At 40.4% G+C, this 26,501-nt stretch overlaps 2 protein-coding genes across 9 annotated transcripts in view; one reads left to right on the forward strand and one right to left on the reverse strand.

The window, feature by feature from the left end:
• Positions 1-26,501, forward strand: part of INO80D (INO80 complex subunit D) — a 66,444-nt gene that overhangs the window by 32,308 nt on the left and 7,635 nt on the right. For all 8 annotated transcript variants that reach the window (XM_060107031.1, XM_060107032.1, XM_060107030.1 and 5 more), the window contains 4 exons: positions 928-1,036; positions 12,520-12,744; positions 19,507-19,616; positions 21,035-21,168. In XM_060107031.1, coding sequence (XP_059963014.1) covers positions 928-1,036; positions 12,520-12,744; positions 19,507-19,616; positions 21,035-21,168 — 578 coding nt within the window. The remainder of the gene's footprint in view (positions 1-927; positions 1,037-12,519; positions 12,745-19,506; positions 19,617-21,034; positions 21,169-26,501) is intronic.
• On the reverse strand, positions 13,831-14,345 carry LOC132495137 (large ribosomal subunit protein uL15-like). The gene has a single exon (XM_060106791.1). It carries the CDS (start codon positions 14,328-14,330, stop codon positions 13,884-13,886), a length of 447 nt encoding a protein of 148 aa, XP_059962774.1. The 5' UTR covers positions 14,331-14,345; the 3' UTR covers positions 13,831-13,883.

A 26,501-nucleotide genomic window follows, 5' to 3' on the forward strand; every position in this document is an offset into this window, starting at 1 on the left:
CAGGTGGTTAAGATGCTGTGCTTCCACTGCAGGGGGCACAGGTTCGATCCCTAGTCGGGGAACTAGGATCGCGCATACTCTGCTGTGTGGCCAAAAAAAAAAAAAAAAAAAAAGAAAAAAAAAAGGCAAAACCTGTATGTTGGAAGCTAACAATTATCCAGTCATTAAAAATAATAGGATTTAACAAAATAAATAAGCATTATTTTACTGTATTTCTCTACTTTTCCCTCTAACCTTGTTTTCCAAATGGAACTCAAAATGTGACAGCTCTTGTTTAAAAGAACTGAAAGAAACCCCAAGTGATACTAGAAATAGAACATTGCCATCCTGCCCTTCCCTCTTCCGGTAGGGGGCAAGAACCTGGGAATGGCCCTGCCTAGTGGATGGTGTCCTTTCCTCCGGAGATGTTGTTGGGAAAAGGGGATGGAGTGTGCCTGCCTTTCACAATATATTCTAGGCCCCTTCTTTGTTGATGTATAGCATGAGTCCACTGGCACCTTTTGACCTTTTCTTGCCTGAACATGCATTAGGCTTCTTTTCCTGTCGTATTGAATATGTTTTATGTTTTTCGACGTTATTTTAGTGTATAATGTTTTGATACTGAAGAAATTCTACCCCTTTTTTTGACTTGAACTCTCTTTGCTTTGTGTTGTTTCTACTCCATTTGTGAAGCATCTGACGAAAGAAGTTCATCCGTGGAATATAGCCTTTTTGTTGTAATGTCATTATTTTAAATGCGAGTGCATGTCATACATTCATTATTAATACCTTTGCCAGAACAGGGCTGAAACTCATCAGGAGGGATTTATTCACACTATGATAGTACTTGCTATAGGTGTCGGGTTATGTATTTCAGGTAGCTTTTAACCTAAATTTTAAATAAATGTTAATTTTTTCTAACTTGCAACATCCTCTCCTCCGTCCTAGGGTTGGACTGGTCTGAAGAGAGTGGAGAAGAACTGGAGGACTCAGATCAGGCCTCGCCATACCAGGTTGCCTGGTCCATCCGAGAGACCCTCAGATATGAAAGACACACGTGAGTCTTCCTTTTTCTTTTTATTCTTAAATTTCCACTGTAGTAGATTGATTTTTCCTATATATGCTAATTTCATTTTATTTTTTAAAGATAAATTTATTTATTTATGGCTGCGTTGGGTCTTCTTTGCTGCGCGTGGACTTTCTGTAGTTGCGGCGATTGAGGGCTACTCTTTGCGGTGCGTGGGCTTCTCATTGCGGTGGCTCTTGTTGCAGAGCACGGGCTTCAGTAGTTGTGGCGCGAGGGCTTCAGTAGTTGTGGCTCGTGGGCTCTAGCGCACAGGCTCAGTATTTGTGGCGCACGGGTTTAGTTCCTCCGCGGCATGTGGGATCTTCCCGGACCAGGGCTCGAACCTGTGTCCCCTGCATTGGCAGGCGGACTCTTAACCACTGTGCCACCAGGGAAATCCCTATCCATTCTCTGATATTTCTAATGCGCTGCATATTTCTGTGTTAAAATATTTTTTTGAAATAATCTCGTTAGAGAGTCTTGATATCTACCTTATCAGAAAGCTGTAGGTTAATGCCCAGCCCCTTCAGTGGTAAGAAGAAGACTAGTTCTCTTTTAGGGGATTGCCTCAGCATCATAGGTATATGCTTGGTGCGGTGTGACAGGACTGAGGTAGATCCTTCTCTGTGGGGCTGAAAGATGACTCACAGGCTCAGCTAATTATTATTTTCGTTTAAGTACTGTGGTTTGAATAGGTGTTAGCAAGACAGAGGGGAGACTATCTGCACCCAGGCCGACTCCTAGAATTTCACAGTATCATAGTATGCATATACATTCTAAGGTCCGGTTTCTGAATTTGTAGGCTTAAAAATGTGATTTGTTAGTACACCCAGAAATGATTAGGCTTAGGGAGCTGATTCACTAGAGGCTAATGTATAAGCCAAAATGACAGTTTTTAGTAGGAAGTATCATCATTAAGTGGTACAGATGTTCACTAAGCAAAACTATATGGGAAGCAAATTATAGTCAGAAGCTTATTTGGACATGGAATTAGAGCAAGGAGAGTTAGCTGGATTTATTAATGGTCAGTGTCATTAAGCTATAACAGCCTGATACCTCCATTTCCACTCTTGGGCTTTATATCCCGTATAGTTGTCCCTGTCTCCCCTGTCTCCTAGTTAGTATTGGAAAATGGTATATATATTTTTTCTCTCTCTGAGATTCCATTTTATATGTCATTTAAGACTGTTTCCTCACCATTAGCATTTCTTGTTTTCAGATAGAAGTACAATTGAGCTTAAGCTTTCTAAATTATAGATAATATCAACCGTGCTTCCTAAGGTTGATATTCAAATCAGCTTAGCTTGACTTGGGATATTTTGGGTTAATTTTCCAAATGCTATAAATAGGTAACATAAATAAATGCTCGGCACAATACCTGGTTCATGGGAAATGATAAATGATAGGTAAGAATCCTATTTTAATTCTGAAAATTACCTGAACATTGGTATTGGGAGTATTTGCCCTCGATTAGGAGCAATGTATATTCCATTTCTGCCTTCTAGTGCAGTTCTCAGAATATTTCTTTTGCTGTTATAGACTTGTGACCATCATCTTTGTTTTCATCTCTGTAGCATTTTACTTTCTTGACCAGTTTGGCTAACTTGCTTCTTCTTTGACTTACCATGATACTCTGCTTTCCTGGCTCTTCTTTTCCTTCAGTATATATTTCTCCTTTTTACAAGCAATTTTCCTTACTTCCTGCCCAGCTGTCCCTTTAATCTTTTCCTCTTCACTCATTTGTTTATTCACTTGTTCAGCATATTCTTGTTGAACTAGTATTATGCTTCAGGCATGGGGCACTACATTCTTCTCCTTGGGTGAAACTGGGATTGCGTTGGTTTACCATCCCTTCTATGCCTGCAACTGCACATCTGCATCTGCCAGGAACCTCTGTCCTTTTTTTTTAGACTATCTATAGAACTACTTTATTCCAGCTTCTTGTTGTGCTTCAGTGTAATAGAAAATGGAGAGCTGTAGAAAATTGGCCCTACCTAGCCTGTCCATTATATCTTCAAGAAGTTTTTGCCATGTGAAATTTCTCAAGGTTTTGCCATTTGAAATTGCTCAGTGAGTTCATTGTTTTTGGGGAAAAAAAGGCACAGTGGCCTGATCGCTACATTCCCCCCGAAGAACCTTTTCATGAGCTTTCTTCCTAAACCAAAATTGTACTTAAATAAATTTGGGGGGCTTCCCTGGTGGCGCAGTGGTTGAGATTCTGCCTGCCGATGCAGGGGACACGGGTTCGTGCCCCGGTCCGCGAGGATCCCACATGCCGCGGAGCGGCTAGGCCCGTGAGCCATGGCCTCTGGGATAAAATTTGGCCTTGTTTTGGCAGAGGTTCCTTGGTTACTTAGTTTAGTTGTAGATGCATATGCCAAAGTGGAGCTCTCAGGATTTTACTTAGGTCTCTCAGTAGCAGAAATAAGTTGGTATCTTAAATGTAGTATTAAGGAACAGTAAGTACTGCCAGTAACTGCTTCCCTTTTCACATTCCTAATGATGTCTTTGATAGAATAAAGTTCTTAATTTCAATGGGTACAGTTTATTAGTTTTTTCCTTTATGGTTAATTTGTGACCTGTTTAAGAAATCACTGCTTACCCCAGGGTCATGAAGCTATTTTCTCATATTATCTTCTAGAAGCTTTATTGTTTCACTGACAATCTTTCTGGAATTTATTTTTGTATATTTTATATATGATGTGAGTTAGGGCCAAGGATTTTTTTTTTTCCATATGGCTTCTCTATTTAAGCAACACTATTTATTGAACACTTATTTTTCATTGCATTGGAAGCCTTGACATATATGTGTCTGTCTGTGCATTTTCTACTCTCTTCCATTGGCCTGTTTGTCCTTGTGCAAATAACTTCAAAGTTTTAATTAAAATAGCTTCAAATAGGGATTTCCCTGGTGGTGCAGTGGTTAAGAATCCGCCTGCCAATGCAGGGGACATGGGTTCAAACCCTGGTCTGTGAATATCCCACATGCCACAGAGCAACTAAGCCCGTGCACCATAACTACTGAGCCTGTGCTCTAGAGCCCGCTGAGCCACAACTACTGAAGCCGAGTGCCTAGAGCCTGTGCTCCGCAACAAGAGAAGCCACAGCAATGAGAAGCCCGCACACAGCAATGAAGAGTAGCCCCCACTCGCCACAGCTAGAGAAAACCCACGCACAGCAACAAAGACCCAACACAGCCAAAAAATAAATTAATAAATATAAAAAAATAGCTTCAAATAGATTTTAATCTTTTTGAAGAAAGCTTTTGGTTTCATTGATTTTTTTTTTAATTTCTTGTTTTTTATTTCATTGCTTTCTGCTCTTTGTTTTCTTTTGTTTGGCTTTAATTTTTTTGATGTCTTTAAGGTAATAGCTTAAATCAGTTAAATCTGAGATATTTCTTGTTTTCTTTTTTTTAATTTTAATTTTATTTTTGGCTGCGTTGGGTCTTGGTTGCTGTGTGAGGGTTTTCTCTAGTTGTGGCGAGTGGGGGCTACTCTTAGTTGCGGTGCATGGACTTCTCATTATAGTAGCTTCTCTTGTTGCGGAGCACGGGCTCTGGGCGCATGGGCTTCAGTAGTTGCAGTGCGTGGGCTTCAGTAGTTGCGGCACATAGGCTCAGTTGTGGCTCTTGGGCTTAGTTACTCCACAGCATGTGGGATCTTCCTAGACCGGGGATCGAACCCATGTCCCCTGCACTGGCAGGCAGATTCTTAACCACTGCATCACCAGGGAAGTCCCTCTTTTTTTCTAACATAGATGCTTGGTGCTATACATTTCCCTCTAAACGCTGGTTTTAGCTGCATCCCACAAATTTTGATACGACATGTTTTCATTTTTATTCAATTCATAATATTTTCTAATTACCACCCCCCCACCGCCTTTTTCTGTTTTGGCCACGCTGCGTGGCTTGTGGGATCTTAGTTCCCTGAATAGGGATTGAACCCAGGCCCTTGGCAGTGAGAGAGTAGAGTCCTAACCACTGGACCACCGGAGAATTCCCTCTAATACCCTTTTTGATGTCTTCTTTGATCTATGGGTTATTTAGAAGTGATATTTAGTTTCCACATATTTGAGGATTTATCAGGAATTGGTTTCTAATTTAATTGTACTATGTTCAGAGACCACATTTAGATTACAGTGTTCTGTAAATGTCAATGAAGTCAAATTGGTTGATAGTGATGTTCAGGTCTTCTTTAATTTTCTTTCTTTTCATCTTTGGTGATTTTCTTTCATTTTGTTCTGTCAGTTACTGGAAAGGGATGTTGAAGTCTCTATTTGTGGATTTGATTATTTCTCCTTTTAGTTCTCTCACTTTTTTTTTTTTTTGAAAATTACATTCTTTATTTTTAAACTATCCCTTAATGTTATCACATTTGCTTTGTAGCCAATAAAAACAACATATGGGGCCTCCCTGGTGGCGCAAGTGGTTGAGAGTCCGCCTGCCGATGCAGGGGATACGGGTTCGTGCCCCGGTCTGGGAGGATCCCATATGCCGCGGAGCGGCTGGGCCCGTGAGCCATGGCCGCTGAGCCTGCGCGTCCGGAGCCTGTGCTCCGCAACGGGAGAGGCCACAACAGTGAGAGGCCCGCATACCGCAAAAAAAAAAAAAAAAAAAACAAAACAAAAAAACATATGTATGCTTGGGTGTGGAAGATGGGGTGAGGCAATGTTGATGGAGAGCAGGACAACCATCAGCCCCTGAATAAGACTCTTGGTATCATTGTTCACAAAGTTTCTTTTGCTGTCTTATTTCTACCATGAGAGACTAAGCAGGATCTTTTTTATTATTCAGTTTATTGAAACTGGGCTTCCCTGGTGGTGCAGTGGTTAAGAATCTGCCTGCCAATGCAGGGGACATGGGTTCAAGCCCTGGTCTGGGAAGATCCCATATGCCACAGAGCAACTAAGCCCGTGTACCACAACTGCTGAGCCTGCGCTCTAGAGCCCGTGAGCCACAACTACTGAGCCTGCGTGCCACAACCACTGAAACCCGTGCACCTAGAGCCTGTGCTCCGTAACAAGAGAAGCCACCTCAATGAGAAGCCTGTGCACTGCAACGATGAGTAGCCTCCGTTCTCCACAACTAGAGGAAGCCCGTGCACAGCAATGAAGACCCAATGCAGCCAAAAATAAATAAATTAAAATAAATAAATTTTAAAAAATTTGTTGAAACTAAAAAACAAGTAAAACAAAATCCCCCAAAACACAGTTCACCTATTATTCTTACTCATTACCCCTGTCTCTGGCAACCACCAATTAAGTCTCTGTATCTATGAGCTTGATGGGGGTTTTTGTTTGTTTTGTTTTGTTTGTTTATTTTGGCTGCACTGGGTCTTAGTTTTGGCATGCAGGATCTTAGTTACAGCATGCGGGCTTCTTAGTTGCACCATGAATGCGGGATCTAATTCCCCGACCAGGGATCGAACCTGGGCCCCCTGCATTGGGAGCGCAGAGTCTTACCCACTGGACCACCAGGGAAGTCCCTGTTTTGTTTTGTTAAAGATTCCACATATAAGAAAGAACATACGCTATTTGTTTCTATTTCTGACTTATTTCATTTAGCATAATGCCCTGATGTCCATCCATGATGTCATGAATGGCAACATTTCATTTTTTTTAATGGCTGAATAATATTCCATTGTATACATATCATACAATTTCTTTATCCATTCATCTGTGTGTGGGCACTTATGCTGCTTCCACATCTTAGCTATTGTGAATTGATGCAGTGAACCTGGGGGTGCTGATATCTCTTTGAGACAGTGATTTCATTTCCTTTGGTTATGTTTACCCAGAAGTGAGATTGCTGGATCATATGGTAATTCTGTTCTATTTTTAATTTTTTGAGGATCCTCCATACTGTTTCCCATTGTGACTGCTCCAATTTACATTCCCACCAACAGTGTACAAGGATTCCCTTTTCTCCACATCCTCACCAACACTTATTTCTTTTTGGTAGTAGCCATTCCAACAGGTGTGAGGTGATATCTTATTGTGGTTTTGATTTGCATTCTAATGATGATTAACTATGGTGAGCATCTTTTTATATACCTATTAGCCATCTGTATATCTTCTTTGGCAAAATTGGATTTTTTGCCTTTTTGCTATTGATTTGTATGAGCTCTTTCACTTTTTCCTTCACACATTTTGTAGTTCTGTTATTTGATACATAAACATTCAAGCTTGTTCTGTTCTCCTGATGAAGTGATCCTTTTATTTTTATAAAATGATGCTCTTTATCCCAGTCATAGTGTTTGCTCTGAGATCTTACCTTATGTGATGTTAGTATAGCCACTCCAGCTTTCTTTTGGTTACTGCTAACTTGGTATCTTTTTCAGTCCTTTTACTTTTAACCTATTTTAGTCTTTATATTTGAAGTGGGTTTCTTGTTGGCTGCATATAGTTAGGTCTTGCTTTTTTATGTACTCTGACAATCTCTGCTTTTTATTTGGGGTATTTAGACCACTTAAATTTAATGTGTGTGTTTTTTTTTTTTTCGGTACGTGGGCCTCTCACTGCTGTGGCCTCTCCCGTTGTGGAGCACAGGCTCCGGACGCGCAGGCTCAGCGGCCATGGCTTACGGGCCCAGCCGCTCCACGGCATGTGGGATCTTCCTGGACCGGGGCACGAACCCGTGTCCCCTGCATCGGCAGGCAGACTCTCAACCACTGCGCCACCAGGGAAGCCCTAATGTGATTATTGATATTATTGGATTTAAGTCTAACATCTTTTGTTTGTTTTCTATTTGTCCTATTTGTTCTTGTCCTCTTCCCCCTGTTTTTCTTTTTTGATTATTTTTTATGATTTCATTTTATCTCCTTTCTTGGCTTATTAGCTGCATTCCTCTGTTTTATTTTTATAGTGGTTGCTTTAGGGTTTACAGTATACAGGCTTATTAGCTGCATTCCTCTGTTTTATTTTTATAGTGGTTGTTTTAGGGTTTACAGTATACATACTTAATTGCCTTAGTGTATCTTTAAGTGTTATACCACTTCATGTATAAGAACCATATGACAGTGTACTTCTATTTCTCCTTTCCCATCCTTTGTGCTATAGTTGTCATACATTTTACTTCTACCCATGTTATAATCCCCCACGTTTTTACAATTTCTAGAGAGCTCTTTTATTCTTTGAGTAGTTCCAGATTGCCGTCTGATGTCATTTTCTTCTGTATGAGAGGTTTCCTTTAATATATCTTGTAGTGCAGGTGTTCCAGTGATAAATTCTTTCAGCTTTTGAAAGTCTGAAAAAGTTTTTATTTTGCTGTCACTTAAAAAATTTATTTTTTGTTGAGGTGTAACTGTCTATGCCTTATTTTTTTTCCTCAGCTCTGACTATGCCTTCTTTTCTTAATATGTATTTATTTATATGCATGACATGCGGGATCTTAGCTCCCCGACCAGGGATTGAATCCATGGCCCCTGCATTGGAAGCTCAGAGTCTTAACCGCTGGACCACCAGGGAAGTCCCCTAATTCTTTAAACATTTTGTATAAGTCACCAGTGAAGCCATCTGGTCATGAATCTTTTCTTCGTGGGAAGTTTTCGCTCTTTTGTTGTTTTAATAAAGTAAAATAAAGTGACTTTTATTTGGAAAATTTCACGTCATGCCTGGAGATTACAGACAAGCCTGAAGTTTTACGAAATCAGGTTTGGAATTTACTGCTCTGTATTTATTTGGAGCTATTAGTAGCATCTTAATAATAATACCTGTACTTATATTGTGATTTCACATGTATCATTTCTTTCTCGTGACCATGGGAGTTAGGTGAGCCAGCTGTGTCCCCATTTCACCCAGATGAGAAAAGTTAAAGAAAGAAGGAAACTTAACACATATCGAGAAATGCTGTAGGTACCAGCCCTTGTCACTGCTGGTATATTATGGGAGCTGGCCTTTCTCTTCCTAATTTGCTACTCTTCCTCAGCAACCAGATTTGAAATATTTATGTCTAGCATCTTAGAAGTGGGAGGCATCTTGAAGATTTTCTAGTTTAGGACAGTGCCAAGGATGGTCTGTGGATCTGTGCTAGTCTGCAAACTGCTTGTTACTGGACCACAGCAAGATAATTTTGGAAGTTATGAATAAGCTTTGAAAACTTTTATCATGATGTAACGTGCAACATCCAGGTGAATCTTTCCATGGTTAACTTGAGAAACACTCATCTGCATTTTCTCTGCAGTAATAAGAGTCTTTTTAAATAACAATGTTGGCAGTTGACTTTTCCACCCTAGCTTTATTTTCCCTTTAAGACTTACTGTTTCTTTTCTTTCATCTTTCTGTTATGGCACTTCCATTCTCTTAGTTATACAGATTCAAAGTCACTATTGACTTTCTTATCCTTCATACCCAGTTACCAAATTCTTTTGTGATAATGGCCCTTATGTGTTGTGTTTTTTCTATTATCTCTGTGGCCTTTTACTTTTAGTCACTCCCAGTTGTTAGCCGTTGACTCCGAAATCTGTATCTCTTCTCTAAACGTGCCCAAGTTTATAATTTCCAACTGTTTTTCCACCACTCCCTATGTTGCCTCATCTGTACTTTTTAAAAAAAATAAATTTATTTATTTATTTATGGCTGCGTTGGGTCTTTGTTGCTCTGCCCAGGCTTTCTCTAGTTGAAGCAAGTGGGAGCTACTCTTCGTTGCGGTGCACGGGTTTCTCACTGCGTTGGCTTCTCTTGTTGCGGAGCACGGGCTCTAGGCGTGCGAGCTAAGTAGTTGTGGCACGCGGGCTCAGTAGTTGTGGCTTGCGGGCTCTAGAGCGCAGGCTCAGTAGTTGTGGTGCACGGGCTTAGCTGCTCCTTGGCATGTGGGATCTTCCCAGACCAGGGCTTGAACCCATGTCCCCTGCATTGGCAGGCGGATTCTTAACCTCTGCGCCACCAGGGAAGCCCCTCATCTGTACTTTAAATTACCTAGGTCTAAAATGGAATTTATTTCCTACCCCAAATCTGCTCTTGCTCCTGTTTCCTGCTCTTTGCCAATGGAAACAGCTGGGTGATTATTGTCCCTTCCATCTTCCTTGCCCAGTTGACAAAGTCTGTCTCTCTCTTTTTTCTTTTTTCAATTATTTGGTTACTTCGGGTCTTCATTGTGGCACACGGGATCTTAGTTGTGGCACATGGGATCTTAGTTGTGGCACATGGGATCTTTTGTTGTAGCACGTGGGCTTCTCTAGTTGCACTGTGCGGGGTCCGGAACATGCGGGGTCCAGAATACGCTGGCTCAGTAGCTGTGGCGCATGTGCTTAGTTGCCCCACAGCATCTGAGATCTTAGTTCCCCGACCAGGGATCGAACCTGCATCCCTTGCATTGGAAGGCAGATTCTTAACCACCGGACCACCAGGGAAGTCCCCAGAGTCTCTTATACATGCAGATTACCTCTCATATTCTCCAGTCCTGCTGCTGCCCCCCTGGTGTAGGGTCCTTGTTATTTCTTACCTGGAGTTTTATCATAATTTCCTCACTGTTCTCTTCTGTCTCTTCCTCCATTTCTATCTGCTGACAGTGTAATCTTTCTCATGCATAGCTCTGTTATTGTTAGCTATTTTCTTAATAATCTACAAGGTTCTTCATTGCCTGTGGAACAAAGGTTGAACTCTTTAGTCTGGCCTTTAGCTTTAGAAAGTCTACCTAACCTACCAGCACTCCCCTGCATTCCCCACGCCTTAGCCAAACCAAGCTACTCAGTCCTTGCTGTTCCCCATCCTGTCTATCTCTGTATCTTGGCTTATATTGCTTTATCCTTATGAGGTACCTTTCTTTGCTCATCTTCAAATTCTACCCTTTTTTCAAGGTTCAGTTCTGTTGTCATCTCCTCTACAAAAAGCCTTTCATCCAGCAGTCTTTCTAGGGAACTTTAAAAGCATTTTATCTGTACTTCTCCTATGTTTCTTGTTCTCTACCTCACATTAAAGATACTAACAGCATGTACTGGCTCTACTACAATTCCCAAATGGAGACCTGCTGTGGGACTTCGGGGAACAATTAAAATAGAGATTCGTGCGTCCCATCCCATGGAAATTCTGGTTCAGTAGATCTAGGGTAGGTCTTGGGAAACTGAAATTTTTAAAAGCTCCTAGCTTTTTCACAAAGCATGATAGACATAGAGTAAATGTTGAATGTCTAATAGGTGAAAAGGTTGAAGTGAGATCCTTCAATTGGTGTATCTGTAGTAGAAACTATACTGAAGAGCACATGACTCTTAAGACATATACTAAACAGAAGTTTACAGAGTAGCCTGTGACGGGCTATTCTGAAGAAAAAACAGGTAATACCACTCAAGAAGAGAAACCAAGAAAGGATTTACAGAATATTAGTAAGAAGGCTTCCCTGGTGGCGCAGTGGTTGGGAGTCCGCCAGCCGATGCAGGGGACACGGGTTCGCGCCCCAGTCTGGGAAGATCCCACATGCCGCGGAGCAGCTGGGCCTGTGAGCCATGGCCACTGAGCCTGCACGTCCGGATCCTGTGCTCCGCAATGGGAGGGGCCACAATGGTGAGAGGCCCACGTACCGCAAAAAAAAAAAAAAAAAAAAGAATATTAGTAAGATAATAAATATGTCGTCTGTAGTGTCATATGTGTGCTGTTTGTTTATGTTATGATATAAGAGAAGGAAGGTAAAATAACACAGGTCAGTTTTCAAGTCTTGTGTGCATTATTCCTAACAGTAAAAAAATAATGAGATCACATTTATTCTATAGAAAGGTGACCTTTTTAACCTCCCTGGTGGCAGACATTGCTAACTAACCACAGCTCTCTTTCTTGTTGAGCCTAAATGTGCCCTCAGCATCCTTTTCAGTGTAGTGCTCCAGCAGGGGCCACCAGTCAATCAACATTAGCATAATGATAGAAAAGTCTCTGTGTAATTCCCTGTTATATGAAATGTTGTTTAGCATATCTCCTGTAGTTTAAAAAAATACTGTAGAATGATTGTGATCCCTATAATCAAAATTCTTTTAAGTGCTTAGCAAAAAATGGGTAGTTAACAACTAGTACATCTGAAAGAGCAGCTCTTAGATAGTATTCATTGCTCCACTGGAATTCACTGCTCTATCTCTGGTATGACCTATTGTTTATGAAATTATGCTGAGTGTTTCCTCATAACCGTCGTGTCATTTACTCAGACTTTTTAGTAAGTAGAGGTAAAGAAATTTTTTTCCTCCCCAAAATCCCTAGTCACTTAAAATTTGGAAGACACTGATGTGTTGAGCGTCTAATTATGACAAGCTAAGAAGGTTAAGCTTCTTAGAGCACTGGATTGTCTCTACTGCTCACTTACTGTTAAAACACTGTACTTATTTTCAGCTGCTCTACTGAAATTCTCTTCCTCTAATTTTGTTAAACGTGTGCTCACATGCCACAAGTTTCAGCCCTGTGCATCCAGCCATCCCCCTTCCTCATCGGCTTTTCCCCTTTTTCAAATGAGCCTAACGTGTAATCAAGTTTTCTGCTTCTCTCCCTGCACTCTCTAGGTTGGATGATGATGATACAGAGAGTAGGAGCTCCAGGGTGACCCAACTTTGCACTTACTTTCAGCAGAAATATAAGCACCTCTGCCGCCTGGAGCGGGCAGAATCCCGTCAAAAGAAATGCCGGCACACGTTTAGGAGAGCTTTGCTGCAGGCGGCCAGTAGAGAGCCAGAAAGTACTGGCCAGTTGATCCAGGAGCTACAGAGAGCTGCATGCAGTCGGACCAGGTCAGAGCCTCACACTACCACCTCTTTCTAAGAACTCACCTCAGTCTGTTTTCTCTCATTTTTGAGAGGATAGTCGAGACACAATGAGTGGTGAGCATATTATCTTGAAATATTTAAGCATTGTATTTTGGTTTTGTTGCTCAAAGTTCTATGATGGCAAAAAATCCTGCCATGAGGTGACAGTCAAATTAAAGTATTACTATAATTTTGCTGGAGTTTGATTAGAATTTATTCAGTAGAGGATTTGAGAATGTTACCTGTCTTTAAAAAAATACAATGCTTAGAAATTTTGTGTTATTTAAAAGTAATATTTAGTTTTTTTTAAACCACAAAAGTGGTATTGTATGTTTTTTACTTATATTATTTTAAAATTTTCTTTCCATTGTATTTTCTGTTAATATCTACATAATCCCATATATCATGTAGTCAAAATGTTTTATTACATTGGATTTCTTTGGGGGAGGGGAATCCCTTCTGTTTATAATGAAGATACTTGCTTATTGTGAAAATTTGCAAAATATAGAAAAAGGCAGAAAATCACCATGATATCACCATTCACAAAACAGACCAAGCACTGTGAACATTTTGATTCTATCTCCTTCTAGTCTTTTTCTGTGTGTGTGTGCACGTGCGCACATGCACAAATAAACATTATATAGATAAAACATTTTGGGGTTTATATACCTAAATGTTACCAGTGGTTACCTCTAGTGGTGGGATTATGATAAAGTTAAAAAAAAATTGTAGTCTGTGTATTTTAATTTTTCTATAGTGATCATGCATGAGACATTTGAGGAAAAAAGAGTTTAAAACAAGCAGAAAACTAAAAATTAACCTTTGCTTTGTAGCTATTGATCATATTCCTTACATAGCTATATAATTTTTGAAATTTCATTTTGTGTAATTTGGTTTTCATTATATTTGCTGTAAAAAAAAAAACCCTGTTTTTCAGTTGAGTATCTCAAAAAATACTATGCCCTTAAGATTTTTCTGCTTCTTGGCATATTTAAGTTGTTTGAAACTGTGTATGTATATCTAATATACCTCCATAGAGGTTGCAGCCTGCAGTATTTCCCCTCTTTTTTTTTTTTTTTTAAAAAGCACTTGTTATCATTTAATGAATCTCCCACCATGTGGCTTCAAGCTACCAGGACACAAGCCCCACCGACACCCTTAATCTTCTCCTCAGCTCTTCTGCTGAAGAATTTGGCCTTCACGATGGCAGGCTGCTTTGGGAGCTTTCCCTTCCCCAGAACTTTGTAGTAACCCGATCGCACCACGTCAGTGATAGGAGCAGCTCCAGTCTTGTTCTTGGCAGCATTTACCCGTGTCTGCTCACTGACCAAGGTCCACAATTTATCAAGGTTGACAGTTGGGCAGAAGCTCTGGTTCCTCTTTAAGTGGTAATGCCTCATACCAGCTTTCCCAAAGTATCCTGGGTGATGTTTGTCAAAGTGGATCCTGTGGTGATGCATGCCACCAGCATTACCGTGGCCTCCCGGGTGCTTCCGGTGTTTGCCGATGAGGCCATGGCCGTGGCTCACGTGGCCCCTAAGTTTCCGGGTCTTCCTTAGTCTGGATGGCATGTCGGCGGCCAAGACGAAAAAAGCTCCCCTCACTCTTAAGAGCTCCCAGTCCCCTGTAATGGAGGTAGTGTCTGTCATAGAACATCTTTAGTTCTTAGCTTACTTCTTACTTACTCAGAGACTTGCCTTTCTCAGAGAAACATTCCCAGATTCCACTGACTGTGTTGGGTCCCCCTGATATATATGCTGTTGTGCTCTGTACTCTGCTTCATTGTAGAATTTATACTTACATTAATGTCTGTCCGTCATGCTAGACGGTGGTTTCTATGAAGGCATGAACAAGGTATATTTTGTTTTTAATCTCCAGGGTTGATGAATGAATGAATAGAATTGAACAAGTGAAGGTCTATTCTCTGTTTATTGAAAGAACTCACTCAGTCTGACATAGGTTTTAAAATAATGGTATCTAACATTTATATTATATAATGCTTTCAAGAGTATAATTTCAGTAGAAATTTGAGCTTTGTCCAGCATGAAACAATCTAGATGTAGACCATTGTATATATCGGGTCTCGTTTATTATTATGATCCTGTCAAAGATGAAAGAGACTATACTGTGAGCTTGGGACAATTTGCTATTTGTGTGGAAACTGTATTTACCTATGATTTTTTTTTTTTGTGGTACGTGGGCCTCTCACTGTTGTGGCCTCTCCTGTTGCGGAGCACAGGCTCCGCACGCGCAGGCTCAGCGGCCATGGCTCACGGGCCCAGCCGCTCCGCGGCATATGGGATCTTCCTGGACCGGGGCACGAACCCTCGTTCTCTGCATCGGCAGGCCGACTCTCAACCACTACGCCACCAGGGAAGCCCTACCTATGATTTTTTTTTTTTTTTTTTAAACATAAGGTGTTTATTTTTCTGTTTTTTTTTTTTGTTTGTTTTGTTTTTTTGCAGTATGTGGGCCTCTCACTGTTGTGGCCTCTCCCGTTGCGGAGCACAGGCTCCAGACGCACAGGCTCAGCGGCCATGGCTCATGGACCCAGCCGCTCCGTGGCATGTGGGATCTTCCCGGACCGGGGCACGAACCCGTGTCTCCTGCATCGGCAGGCAGACTCTCAACCACTGCGCCACCAGGGAAGCCCATACCTATGATTTTTAACTGGCAAAAGGACTGCTTCCTTTTCAGAACATCTCCCAAACCACCCTTAGTGATGTTCTTAAGAAAATTTCATGATAACTAAGTATTACAAAACAAACACCAAGATGAACTTGATTATAGTTCTCAGATTTATGTGATGTCATTTGGTTATGTCTCAATCATATGACAGTGTGCCATAATCATTCCTTGGTGATTAGTAGCTAGCTGCTTTACATTACATATATTTTAGGTTTGCAGAAATCAGCTGTCAATTGAATAATGTCCACTGTGTTTAATATTTTTTGTTCTCAAAGACCTATTTCCACAAAAGACATTTAAAAGGTTGCTATTAAATATTTTATTTTTATTTAATTTAATTTATTTTGTTTTTAAATTTTAAAAATTTTATTTCTTTAAATATATATATATATATTTTTTGCGATATGCGGGCCTCTCACTGTTGTGGCCTCTCCCGTTGCGGAGCACAGGCTCTGGACGCGCAGGCTCAGCGGCCATGGCTCACGGGCCCAGCCGCTCGGAGGCATGTGGGGTCTTCCCGGACTGGGGCACGAACCCGTGTCCCCTGCATCGGCAGGTGGACTCTCAACCACTGAGCCACCAGGGAAGCCCTCTTTAAAAATTTTTTGGCTGTGCTGCACGGCATGCAGGATCTTAGTTCCCTGGAATCGAACCCGTGCCCCCTGCAGTGGAAACGTGGAGTCTTAACCACTGGACTGCCAAGGAAGTCCTGCTGTTAAATATTTTATTTATTTATAAATTTATTGATTTTTGGCTACGTTGCTGTGCGCGGGCTTTCTCTAGTTGCAGGGAGCGGAGGTTACTCTTCGTTGTGGTGTGTGGGCTTCTTATCGTTGTGGCTTCTCTCATTGCGGAGCACGGGCTCTAGGCACTTGGGCTTCAGTAGTTGCAGCATGCCGGCTCAGTAGTTGTGGCTGCGGGCGCCAGAGCTCAGGCTCAGTAGTTGTGGCACACGGGCTTAGTTGTTCTGCGGCATGTGGGATCTTCCCAGACCAGGGATCGAACCCAAGTCCCCTGCATTGGCAGGCAGATTCTTTTTTTTGCGTTACGCGGGCTTCTCACTGTTGTGGCCTCTCCCGTTACGGAGCACAGGCTCTGGACGCGCAGGCTCAGTGGCCATGGCTCACAGGCCCAGCCGCTCTGCGGCATGAGGGATCTTCCTGGACCGGGGCACGAACCTGTGTCCCCTGCATCGGCAGGCGGACTCTCAACCACTGCGCCACCAGGGAAGCCCGGCAGGCAGATTCTTAACCACTGCACCACCAGGGAAGTCATTAAATATTTTAGAAATTAAAAGTGTAGTGACTACATTCTAATAGGTATTCTTTAAATATAGTTTAGATATAAACCGAACAACATTAAAGTGTTCTTTATATAATAACTTCGTCATATTTATTGGTGAATATGTGGAACAAGTCATTGAAATAGCTTAAAATATGTAAACCCAAATCTCAGTATCTTGTAACCCACAATCCTGAAGAGAGGTAGTGTTGGTTGTGTGAAAACTTCCTTTTCAATGGGGTATCCAGTAGAGCATGCAAATGGGAAGCCCGTTGTAGATATTTTCATATTAACATCAAAACCTTTGTTTTGTTGGGATTATTTGGATAATAAAATATATCTAACATCACAGCAGGCATTTTTACCTTAATTATCCATGGGGATGTTGAAATTCTGGCTTTGGGTTTATTTTAAGAGAAAGATTGGTGAGTTGGAACATAATGGTGATTTTAAAAAATGAAACCAATGGTTTGCTTTGACGTTTAGGGTAAAGAAAGTGAGGGTCGTGTTGTAACACTAGGCCTGGTAGCTGGCTGAGCAAATTATTAAACTGTTCAATGAAAATTATCCATTCAAAATAGAGAGGTACCTTCTTTTTAAATCTAGACCAAGAGAAATTAGGCTTAGCTGCCAAAATAGTAAAGCTTCGTCTTTTTTGAAAATGTGTATTCTTTTTACAGGGCTTAATGACCTAGCTTCTCACTCTTGTGATCTGACAAATCTTGCAGAACTCTTAATTAACGAAACTTCTATGGCAGCACCTGGCAGCATCTGTTTGCATTTACTGTTTATATGAAAGTTACAATTATAATGAAAATATTCTTTTATTTAGATTTTATGTAATAAGTTCATGTGTAACTTATTCTATATGACCTTCTCTAATTAGTGTAAATGATTCCACTTAAATCCTTAGAAAGATATTAGAAACAAACAATTCAAAGTATTTCTCTATTTTTGATGTCTGACCTGTGACTCAGTGCATTAAGTAGATTCTTTTTCCATACTCAGGCATGTGTAAAGGCTTAACAGTTTGTGACGCTTTATAGAATTACATAGATAGCATAGTTTTTATATTGATACTTTCAAGAATTTAAATATTGTTTATTTTTAAATTATTTTTATGTTTGTATAAAACTATGGAAGGATCACAAACTAATAAAATGAATACTTATTATACAGCGAGTGGGAACTAGCAAATCAAGACGAGGGTGGAAAGGAGATTCTTCACTGCATAGCTTTCTGTTCTGTATCCCATTCCTCATGTATTAGGTTAAGTTTTCTGCAGATGTATTGTTTAGCAGCTTGATGAGGCAGGACAGGAAGAAAGACGCAGACGTATAGAATGGACTTGAGGACACGGGAGGGGGAAGGGTAAACTGGGACGAAGTGAGAGAGTAGCATGAACATATATACACTACCAAATGTAAAATAGATAGTGGGAAGCAGCCGCATAGCACAGGGAGATCAGCTCGGTGCTTTGTGACCACCTAGAGGGGTGGGATAGGGAGGGTGGGAGGGAGGGAGACGCAAGAGGGAAGAGATTTGGGGATATATGTATATGTATAAGTGATTCACTTTGTTATAAAGCAGAAACTAACACACCATTGTAAAGCAATTATACTCCAATAAAGATGTTAAAAAAATAAACTGAAAAAAATGATGATGATGATGATGATGGTGGTGACTAACAACCATGGACTCTTTACTATCTGTGTACCATACTATATACTGTATGTGGTAAGTGTTTTAGGTGTGTTATGTCTTTTGGTGCTTGCCTGTCGACTAGAAGTACTCTTATCTCCACTTTACAGGTGAGGAAGTTGAGGCTTAAGCAAGGCTAAGTAACTTGCCCAAGGTCACAGCTAATAAGAGGTAGAGCAGAGATTCAGAGCCAGGTCTGTCTGATCTAGTCTCATGGTCTTCATCACTATTCTCTACTGCCTCTTTGTAAAGTAAAAGGAACCAAAATATCACTTAAAAAAGCAAAAAAACAAAAACAGATAGACATAGCTGAGACCAATTATAATGTAATATTTGTTTTGTCAGTAGGTTGGAGAAGTATTGGGACTGGTCGTTGTAATTCATATTTGCATTTTTTTTTTTTTTTGCGGTACGCGGGCCTCTCACTGTTGTGGCCTCTCCCGTTGCGGAGCACAGGCTCCGGACGCGCAGGCTCAGCGGCCATGGCTTACGGGCCCAGCCTCTCCGCGGCATGTGGGATATTCCCGGACCGGGGCGCGAACCCGTGTCCCCTGCATCGGCAGGTGGACTCTCAACCACTGCGCCACCAGGGGAGCCCATATTTGCATTTTTAAAAATTTATTTATTTATTTATTTATGGCTGTGTTGGGTCTTCGTTGCTGCGTGTGGGCTTTCTCTAGTTGTGTCAAGTGGGGGCTACTCTTTGTTGCGGTGCGTGGGCTTCTCACTGCGGTGGCTTCTCTTGTTGTGGAGCACGGGCTCTAGGCACACGGGCTTCAGTAGTTGTGGCACGGGGGCTCAGTAGTGTGGCTCGCAGGCTCAGTTGTTGTGGCCCACAGGCTTAGTTGCTCTGCGGCACGTGGGATCTTCCCAGACCAGGGCTCTAACCCGTGTCCCCTGCATTGGCAGGCGGATTCTTATCCACTGCGCCACCAGGGAAGCCCCCATATTTGCATTTAAATAATGAATGTAGGTAGTTAAAAATGTGGGTGTTACAGAGTAGTAACATTATTTAAATAATTGCCCTGGATTCTTAAACCATTTTTAAAAATCAGTTTTGTGGTTTTTGTTCCTTAGCATAAGCCGGACCAAGTTGAAGGAGGTGGAGCCAGCAGCATGCAGTGGGACCGTGAAGGGTGAACAGTGCACCAACAAAGCCCTTCCATTCACCAGACATTGTTTCCAACGTATCCTCTTAACTAAATCAAGTGTGCATTGAAAAGTGCTAATTCATTGGGTGATATATTTCATTCTCAGGCCAAGTGATGAATGGCTTTTGAAATCATAACTGTAATAATTGAAAATAATTTTTATATTACTTCTGATGTTCTTGGTGTCCTCTGAATAGTTTTTTCCTGCTTATATCATTGTGACTCTGTATTCAAGAATCATATCAAAATGAGCAAAGTTGACAGCAAGTAGTAGGTTTTTCCAGTGGCTGTCACTTAAATAAATTTTGTTAATAGGACTCTGGTCCTTCCAGTGGTTCTAGGTAGTTTGTATGAGGCAACCATGTCACTCATTGATGGGAAAGTCAAATCCCATTATTCAAAAACTGTTTTTCGTCTTCCACGAAAGTTATGCAGTTTTACGGTACACTCTTTGCTATGGGATTAATTTGCTATTTTTATAGAACATGGTGCTGATTTGAGATGAAAGATAACAAACATCACTGACTAGGAAAGAATATATCTTAAGACAGGATATACTCGAGGAAAACCTATGTTAAGGAGCTTCAGACTGGTTATGAAACCTTATTACTTTCACTCTTATTAAACATTTGAAGTTGAGTAGCATTTTAAAAATTTATATAATTGCAATTACTTTTCTTTGCTATCTGTCTGATTTTTGCCTTCCTTTCTGTTCTTGGTGTTGTATTTTCACAGCTTTTTCAGCAGTAGTTTCTATGCAGTAAAGGCTTTATAAATAGCCTTAACTGTAAAAGCATAAAGGAAAAATGAAAGGTATTTCCTTAATAGATAAAAAGTAAATCTATGGAAATGTAGTTAGTGGCTGGCTAAAAGTATAGATGCTTAAAAATGATGATGATAAAAAGCTGATGTTCCAATTTTAACAGTACAGTTTTGACTTAAAAGTAATTTTTCATAAGTTATAAGTTTGAGTTTGGTGTGGGAAGTGTGAAATGAAAAATTCAAATTTGGATAGTCAAGTTTTTTGTAATTATATCTTTAAATATTTATTCTTGATGAGTATCTTAGGCAGAAATTTTCCTTAAAATAAAGTTTTTTGTTTGTTTGTTTTTAATCATCATAGTGGAACTTTTAGGAGTCAATGTGTTAGGAAGGAAATGACCCTGCTTCTCCAAATAACAGAAATCACAATGGCCATAAATCACAATGGGAGACTCATGTTAGGAGCTCATTAGCAAAATAGACTCCTTCAGAAGTATATTCTGAGAAATAAAGATGAGAAGTTCAACTATTATCATTTTTCTATTCTTAGTAGTTGGGTTGGTTCTTTAGCTTTTATAGATAATAAAATTTATACTTACTAAGCACAAGTTAGGGAAGAAAAATTTTATGTAGAACTCGAAAAATTAAATGGTTTCAGTGTATCTTATTCCTAACTTAAAAAAAAAACCCAGATATCCTTTTGAACCGCTCTCAGCAACTCTTCTCAAGTTGCACAGCCAAGTTTGCAGATGGACAGCAGTGCTCTGTGCCCGTTTTTGACATTACACACCAGACACCTCTGTGTGAAGAACATGCCAAAAAAATGGTAAGTTCAAATTTTATTTTCTGCAACAGAGGCTTTCAAAGTTTATATATATATATATTTTAAATTGTATTGAAGTATGGTTGATTTACAATGTTGTGTTAATTTCTTCTGTACAACAAAGTGACTCAGTTATACATATATGTATATGCATACTCCTTTTCATTATAGTTTTCACAGGATATTGAATGCAGTTCCCTGTGCTGTACAGTAGGAACTTGTTTATCCATCCTATATATAATAGCTTGAGGCTTTCAAAGTTTTGATAGCTGTCCAGAGTAGGAAATATTTTATGACTTAGTACAAACTATATGTATGTAAATCACTGAAACAAGTTTTGTGAAACAATACTCTTTTAGTACCTCATATTTTGTAGTCTCTTCTATTTCACTAAAAAAAAAAAAATGCTGGTCATAACCTATTGAATTAATTTTATACCCTCACTGAAAAAAAAACACTGTTCTAGAAAGTAGTAGTTAGTTAGATGTGGTCATTTTTGTTTATTATCTATAGCTAGTCTATACTTCTCTTCTCCTCAAGATACATTTTCTTATACATAGGCAGATTTCCCAAGATCTTTCTTTGCTCCATTTCTCTAGGATTTTGCTTTTCTTATATATAATTCTGCGAATGTCTTGGATATTTGATGAAATTTCAGCCGAAAGCCAACCCTTATTATAATTCCATTGGACTTAATTATTGCTTTAGTTAATGTGGTAGCGTAAGCCCTAATTAATTCAGAATAATTTGGAGAGGAAAGTCTGAATTAGTGAACTACCTGAATTATATAATCACTTCAAATAAATGCATTTCACCCATCAGACACTTACTGAGTTGTTCTGCTATTTGCAAGGTATTGTGCTAGGTACCTATGTATTAAAAAGTTGAATAAGACAGCTCTTACCTGCTATGAGCATATTTTAGTTTGCAGGGATGCGTCAGGGTAACCAAGTGGCCATTGGACAGGACTTAGTAGTGTAACACTGTGGTCCTGGCTTTGCCACTAGCTGTATGTGTAACATGGACTAATGAGTCATCCTTTCTAGACCTCAGTTGCCGTGTATGAAGTTAACCGGCTTCTTCTCTAAGAACCTGTTTTATTTTCTAGATTTCCTTTATGGACCATATATTTTGAAAAGTTGTATACTAAACTACGTATACAAATAGTGAATAATTACTTTCCCATTTTAATTTTAAAACATTTAAAATATAGACATTTTTGTTAGCTTATTGAGGTTTTATCACGGTTAAATTATGACTTCCGTATGTTTTTTGAACCCCTTTTGTGGACCTTCACTGATGATTTCACAGACCCTTGGTAATACGGGCACTGTAGCTTTCAAACCACTGAAGTAAATGATCCTGGTTGTAAATGTTGGTTTTAAAGTTATACCATTCCATCATACTTCTAATAAGACTAGGAAAATATTGTTAAATAGGGAGGCTGTACTTTAGGATCTGCTTTATTGATTTAGTGAGTTGATGATTAGTATAACAGTTTTTATGTGAATGCTTCTAAAGAAATTGAAAGCAGTTTATACTTTTCAGCTGGTTAAACATTCCTACTTAGGTAGATTCAGCCAGGCAAACAGAAGGTTGAATTAGTATAATAAGATTAGTCATAAAATAATATATATTTTATTATTTTATTATTTTTTAAAAATTTTTTTTATTTTTTTATTTTTTTGCTTTATAACAAATTTAATCAGTTATACATATACATATGTTCCCATATCCCCTCCCTTTTGTGTCTCCCTCCCACCCTCCCTATCCCACCCCTCCAGGCGGTCACAAAGCACCGAGCTGATCTCCCTGTGCTATGCGGCTGCTTCCCACTAGCTATCTACCTTACGTTTGGTAGTGTATATATGTCCATGCCGCTCTTTCACTTTGTCACAGCTTACCCTTCCCCCTCCCCATATCCTCAAGTCCATTCTCTAGTAGGTCTGTGTCTTTATTCCTGTCTTACCCCTATGTTCTTCATGACATTTTTTTTTCTTAAATTCCATATATATGTGTCAGCATACAGTATTTGTCTTTCTCCTTCTGACTTACTTCACTCTGTATGACAGACTCTAGGTCCATCCACCTCATTACAAATAGCTCAATTTCGTTTCTTTTTATGGCTGAGTAATATTCCATTGTGTATATGTGCCACATCTTCTTTACCCACTCATCCGATGATGGACACTTAGGTTGTTTCCATCTCCGGGCTATTGTAAATAGGGCTGCTATGAACATTTTGGTACATGTCTCTTTTTGAATTATGGTTTTCTCAGGGTATATGCCCAGTAGTGGGATTGCTGGGTCATATGGTAGTTCTATTTGTAGTTTTTTAAGGAACCTCCATACTGTTCTCCATAGTGGCTGTACCAATTCACATTCCCACCAGCAGTGCAAGAGTGTTCCCTTTTTTCCACACCCTCTCCAGCATTTATTGTTTCTAGATTTTTTGATGATGGCCATTCTGACTGGTGTGAGATGATATCTCATTGTAGTTTTGATTTGCATTTCTCTAATGAGTAAAGATGTTGAGCATCCTTTTATGTGTTTGTTGGCAGTCTGTATATCTTCTGTGGAGAAATGTCTATTTAGGTCTTCTGCCCATTTTTGGATTGGGTTGTTTGTTTTTTTGTTATTGAGCTGCATGAGCTGCTTATTAATTCATAAAGTAATATATATTTTATATAATAATGTAAAATAAAAATACAGTATAAAATAATATTAATCAGGGTTTTAAAAGTTATTTTCAATGCAAAGTTTCTACAGTACGATACAGATGGCTTTCTCTTTGAAGGCAGTTGTAGAATCTGACACTACTTTGAGTTTTTGGTTTTTTTTTTTTGCGGTACGAGGGCCTCTCACCGTTGTGGCCTCTCCCGTTGTGGAGCACAGGCTCCATGGCTCACGGGCCCAGCCGCTCCGTGGCATGTGGGATCCTCCCGGACCGGGGTACAAACCCGTGTCCCGTCCCCACCATTGGCAGGCGGACTCCCAACCACTGCGCCACCAGGGAAGCCCTAGTTTGAGCTTTTTTTTTTTTTTTTTTGCTGTGTTGGGTCTTCGTTTCTGTGCGAGGGCCTTCTCTAGTTGTGGCAAGCGGGGGCCACTCTTCATCGCGGTGCGCGGGACTCTCACTATCGTGGCCTCTCTTGTTGCGGAGCACAGGCTCCAGACGCGCAGTCTCAGTAGTTGTGGCTCACGGGCCTAGTTGCTCCGCGGCATGTGGGATCCTCCCAGACCAGGGCTCGAACCCGTGTCCCCTGCATTAGCAGGCAGATTCTCAACCACTGCGCCACCAGGGAAGCCCTGAGCTATTTTTAAGTTAAAAATTACATAAGAGTAGAGCAAACACTTGTATTCTATCAGTCCCCCAGTGAGAGACTAACACTGGGTGATAAAAACTGTGCAAATCTCATGGCTCTGCTTTCAGACTATATCTTGAATTCACACACATTTTACCAACTTCGCTGCTACCATTTTAGCCTTGGCGACCATCATCTTTGCCTACATTATTGTAATAGTCTCCTAAGTAGTCTCCCTTCTTCCTGCCATGCCGCCTGTGCCCGGATGTGTTGCTCACATATCAGCCAGAGTAGACTATGCATGTGGGTCCCACTGTCTTTGAATTTACATATAGTAAAGTTCACTCTTTTTCGTGTACAGTACTATGAATTTTGACATGGATACAGATACATAATCAAGACACAGATTCATTCCATCACCCCCCAAAAGGCTCTAGTCCTGCCCTTTGTAGTCAGCCCTTTTCTATCCCCACTGATCTGTTTCTGTCCGTATGATTTTACATTTTCCAGAATGTCTTCTAAATGGAATCATTCAGTATGTAGCCTTTAGAGCAGGCCTTTTAGAATATACATCTGATCATTTTAGTTCCCTGATCAAAACTTTCCAGTGGCTTCCCATCGCATCTAGAATCCAACCCGAAATTCTTACCATGCCTGTGAGGCACCTCCTGATCTGGCCCTGGCAACCTCTCCAGCTTCGTCTTATACCCTCTCCTCACTTCCACAGCTCCAGCAACATTGGCCTTCTTGCTCTTTCTTAAACACTCTAAGTATGCTCCCACCTCAGGGACTTTCTGCTTGTTTTTCTCTTTTCCTGGAGTGTTCTTTCCCCAGATTCTCCATGTCTCACTCCTTCATTTCATTCAGGTTTCTGATCAAGTGTCAGTTCATTTCTGCCTCCCCTCTACCCTGCTGCTTTTTATCCTCGTACTCTACCTTATTTTTCTTCCTAACATTTATATTTGCCTAACATTATTTATTAATTAGTTTGTTTATTGTCTGAATCCCCCTACTAGAATGTGAACTTCACAAAGCCAGGAACATTTTTTGTTCAATGCTACTATATCCCCAGTGCTTGGAACAGAGATGCTCCATAAGTAATGGTTGAATAAATTATCGGTCAGGCCCATGGCTTGTGGGGGAGAGGGGTGAGATTCTGAACTAGACTCAGCCACTTGATAGGACAGCCATTGGTAGAAGAGGCTAGAGCTGCCCGAGGTCCAGGCTGGCAGACAGAACATGGTATTCAACAGGTATGAGACCATACAACAGATGGTAAGTTACTAAATGCATTGTCCTGCATAGAAGTAGAATGGGACAGTGAGAATGCTGGGAGTGAACAGTGTTTGTAGGTAGTGTAGGTAAATGAACAGTTGGCTTTAGGAAAGCCTCTAGGACACAGGTGTTCTCTGGAGGAGCTAAGTAAGGGAATACCAAGAGCCAGGCAGGGTCTCAGTCATGGGCACTTCTGTGTGGAGGAGCTGGCACATTACCAAACATGTTGCCTGGCTACACAGCATAAGCCTAAGAGAGTAAGACAGAAGCCTAGAAGCAGAACCAGTAGGATTTGTATATTCTTGGCTAGAGCTCTCTTCCTCCCTCCTGCTCAAGATTCACACTGGTCCTAGAGGGAAATCCTGGAATGGATGCCAGCACCTGGTGGGTCCTGGTAGCTGCTTATTCACTATTTATTCAGTTACATAGTGGGCATAAAAAGAAGTAGACATCAAGTGTTGAACCAAAAGGAATTACAGAGGCTGGGAAGCAGCCTCTTTTTTGTTGCTTTTTAAATTTGTGAATTTTGAGTCTGTAATGGTGTTTGGATTCAAGTATTTGTCTGGGATTAAACATCTTTTAGATTTCCTGAATTTATGCTTAATTTTATTCTTTCTTGCTTTGAGTTTGTTTGATGCTAGTGATAATTATTAGTCTTCAGATCTTTTTACGTATTTGATTATAAGAGTTATTACTGAGTTCATCAACTCAAAGGTGACATCAATCGTAAAAACCACGATTGTTTTATATACCGCC

This window comes from Mesoplodon densirostris, chromosome 8, assembly GCF_025265405.1.
Source record: "Mesoplodon densirostris isolate mMesDen1 chromosome 8, mMesDen1 primary haplotype, whole genome shotgun sequence".
NCBI lineage: Eukaryota > Metazoa > Chordata > Mammalia > Artiodactyla > Ziphiidae > Mesoplodon > Mesoplodon densirostris.

What these genes read in the sequence shown, in the direction of transcription:
- LOC132495137 (XM_060106791.1), bottom strand. Translation starts at nt 14,330, where the DNA reads ATGCCATCCAGACTAAGGAAGACCCGGAAACTTAGGGGCCACGTGAGC.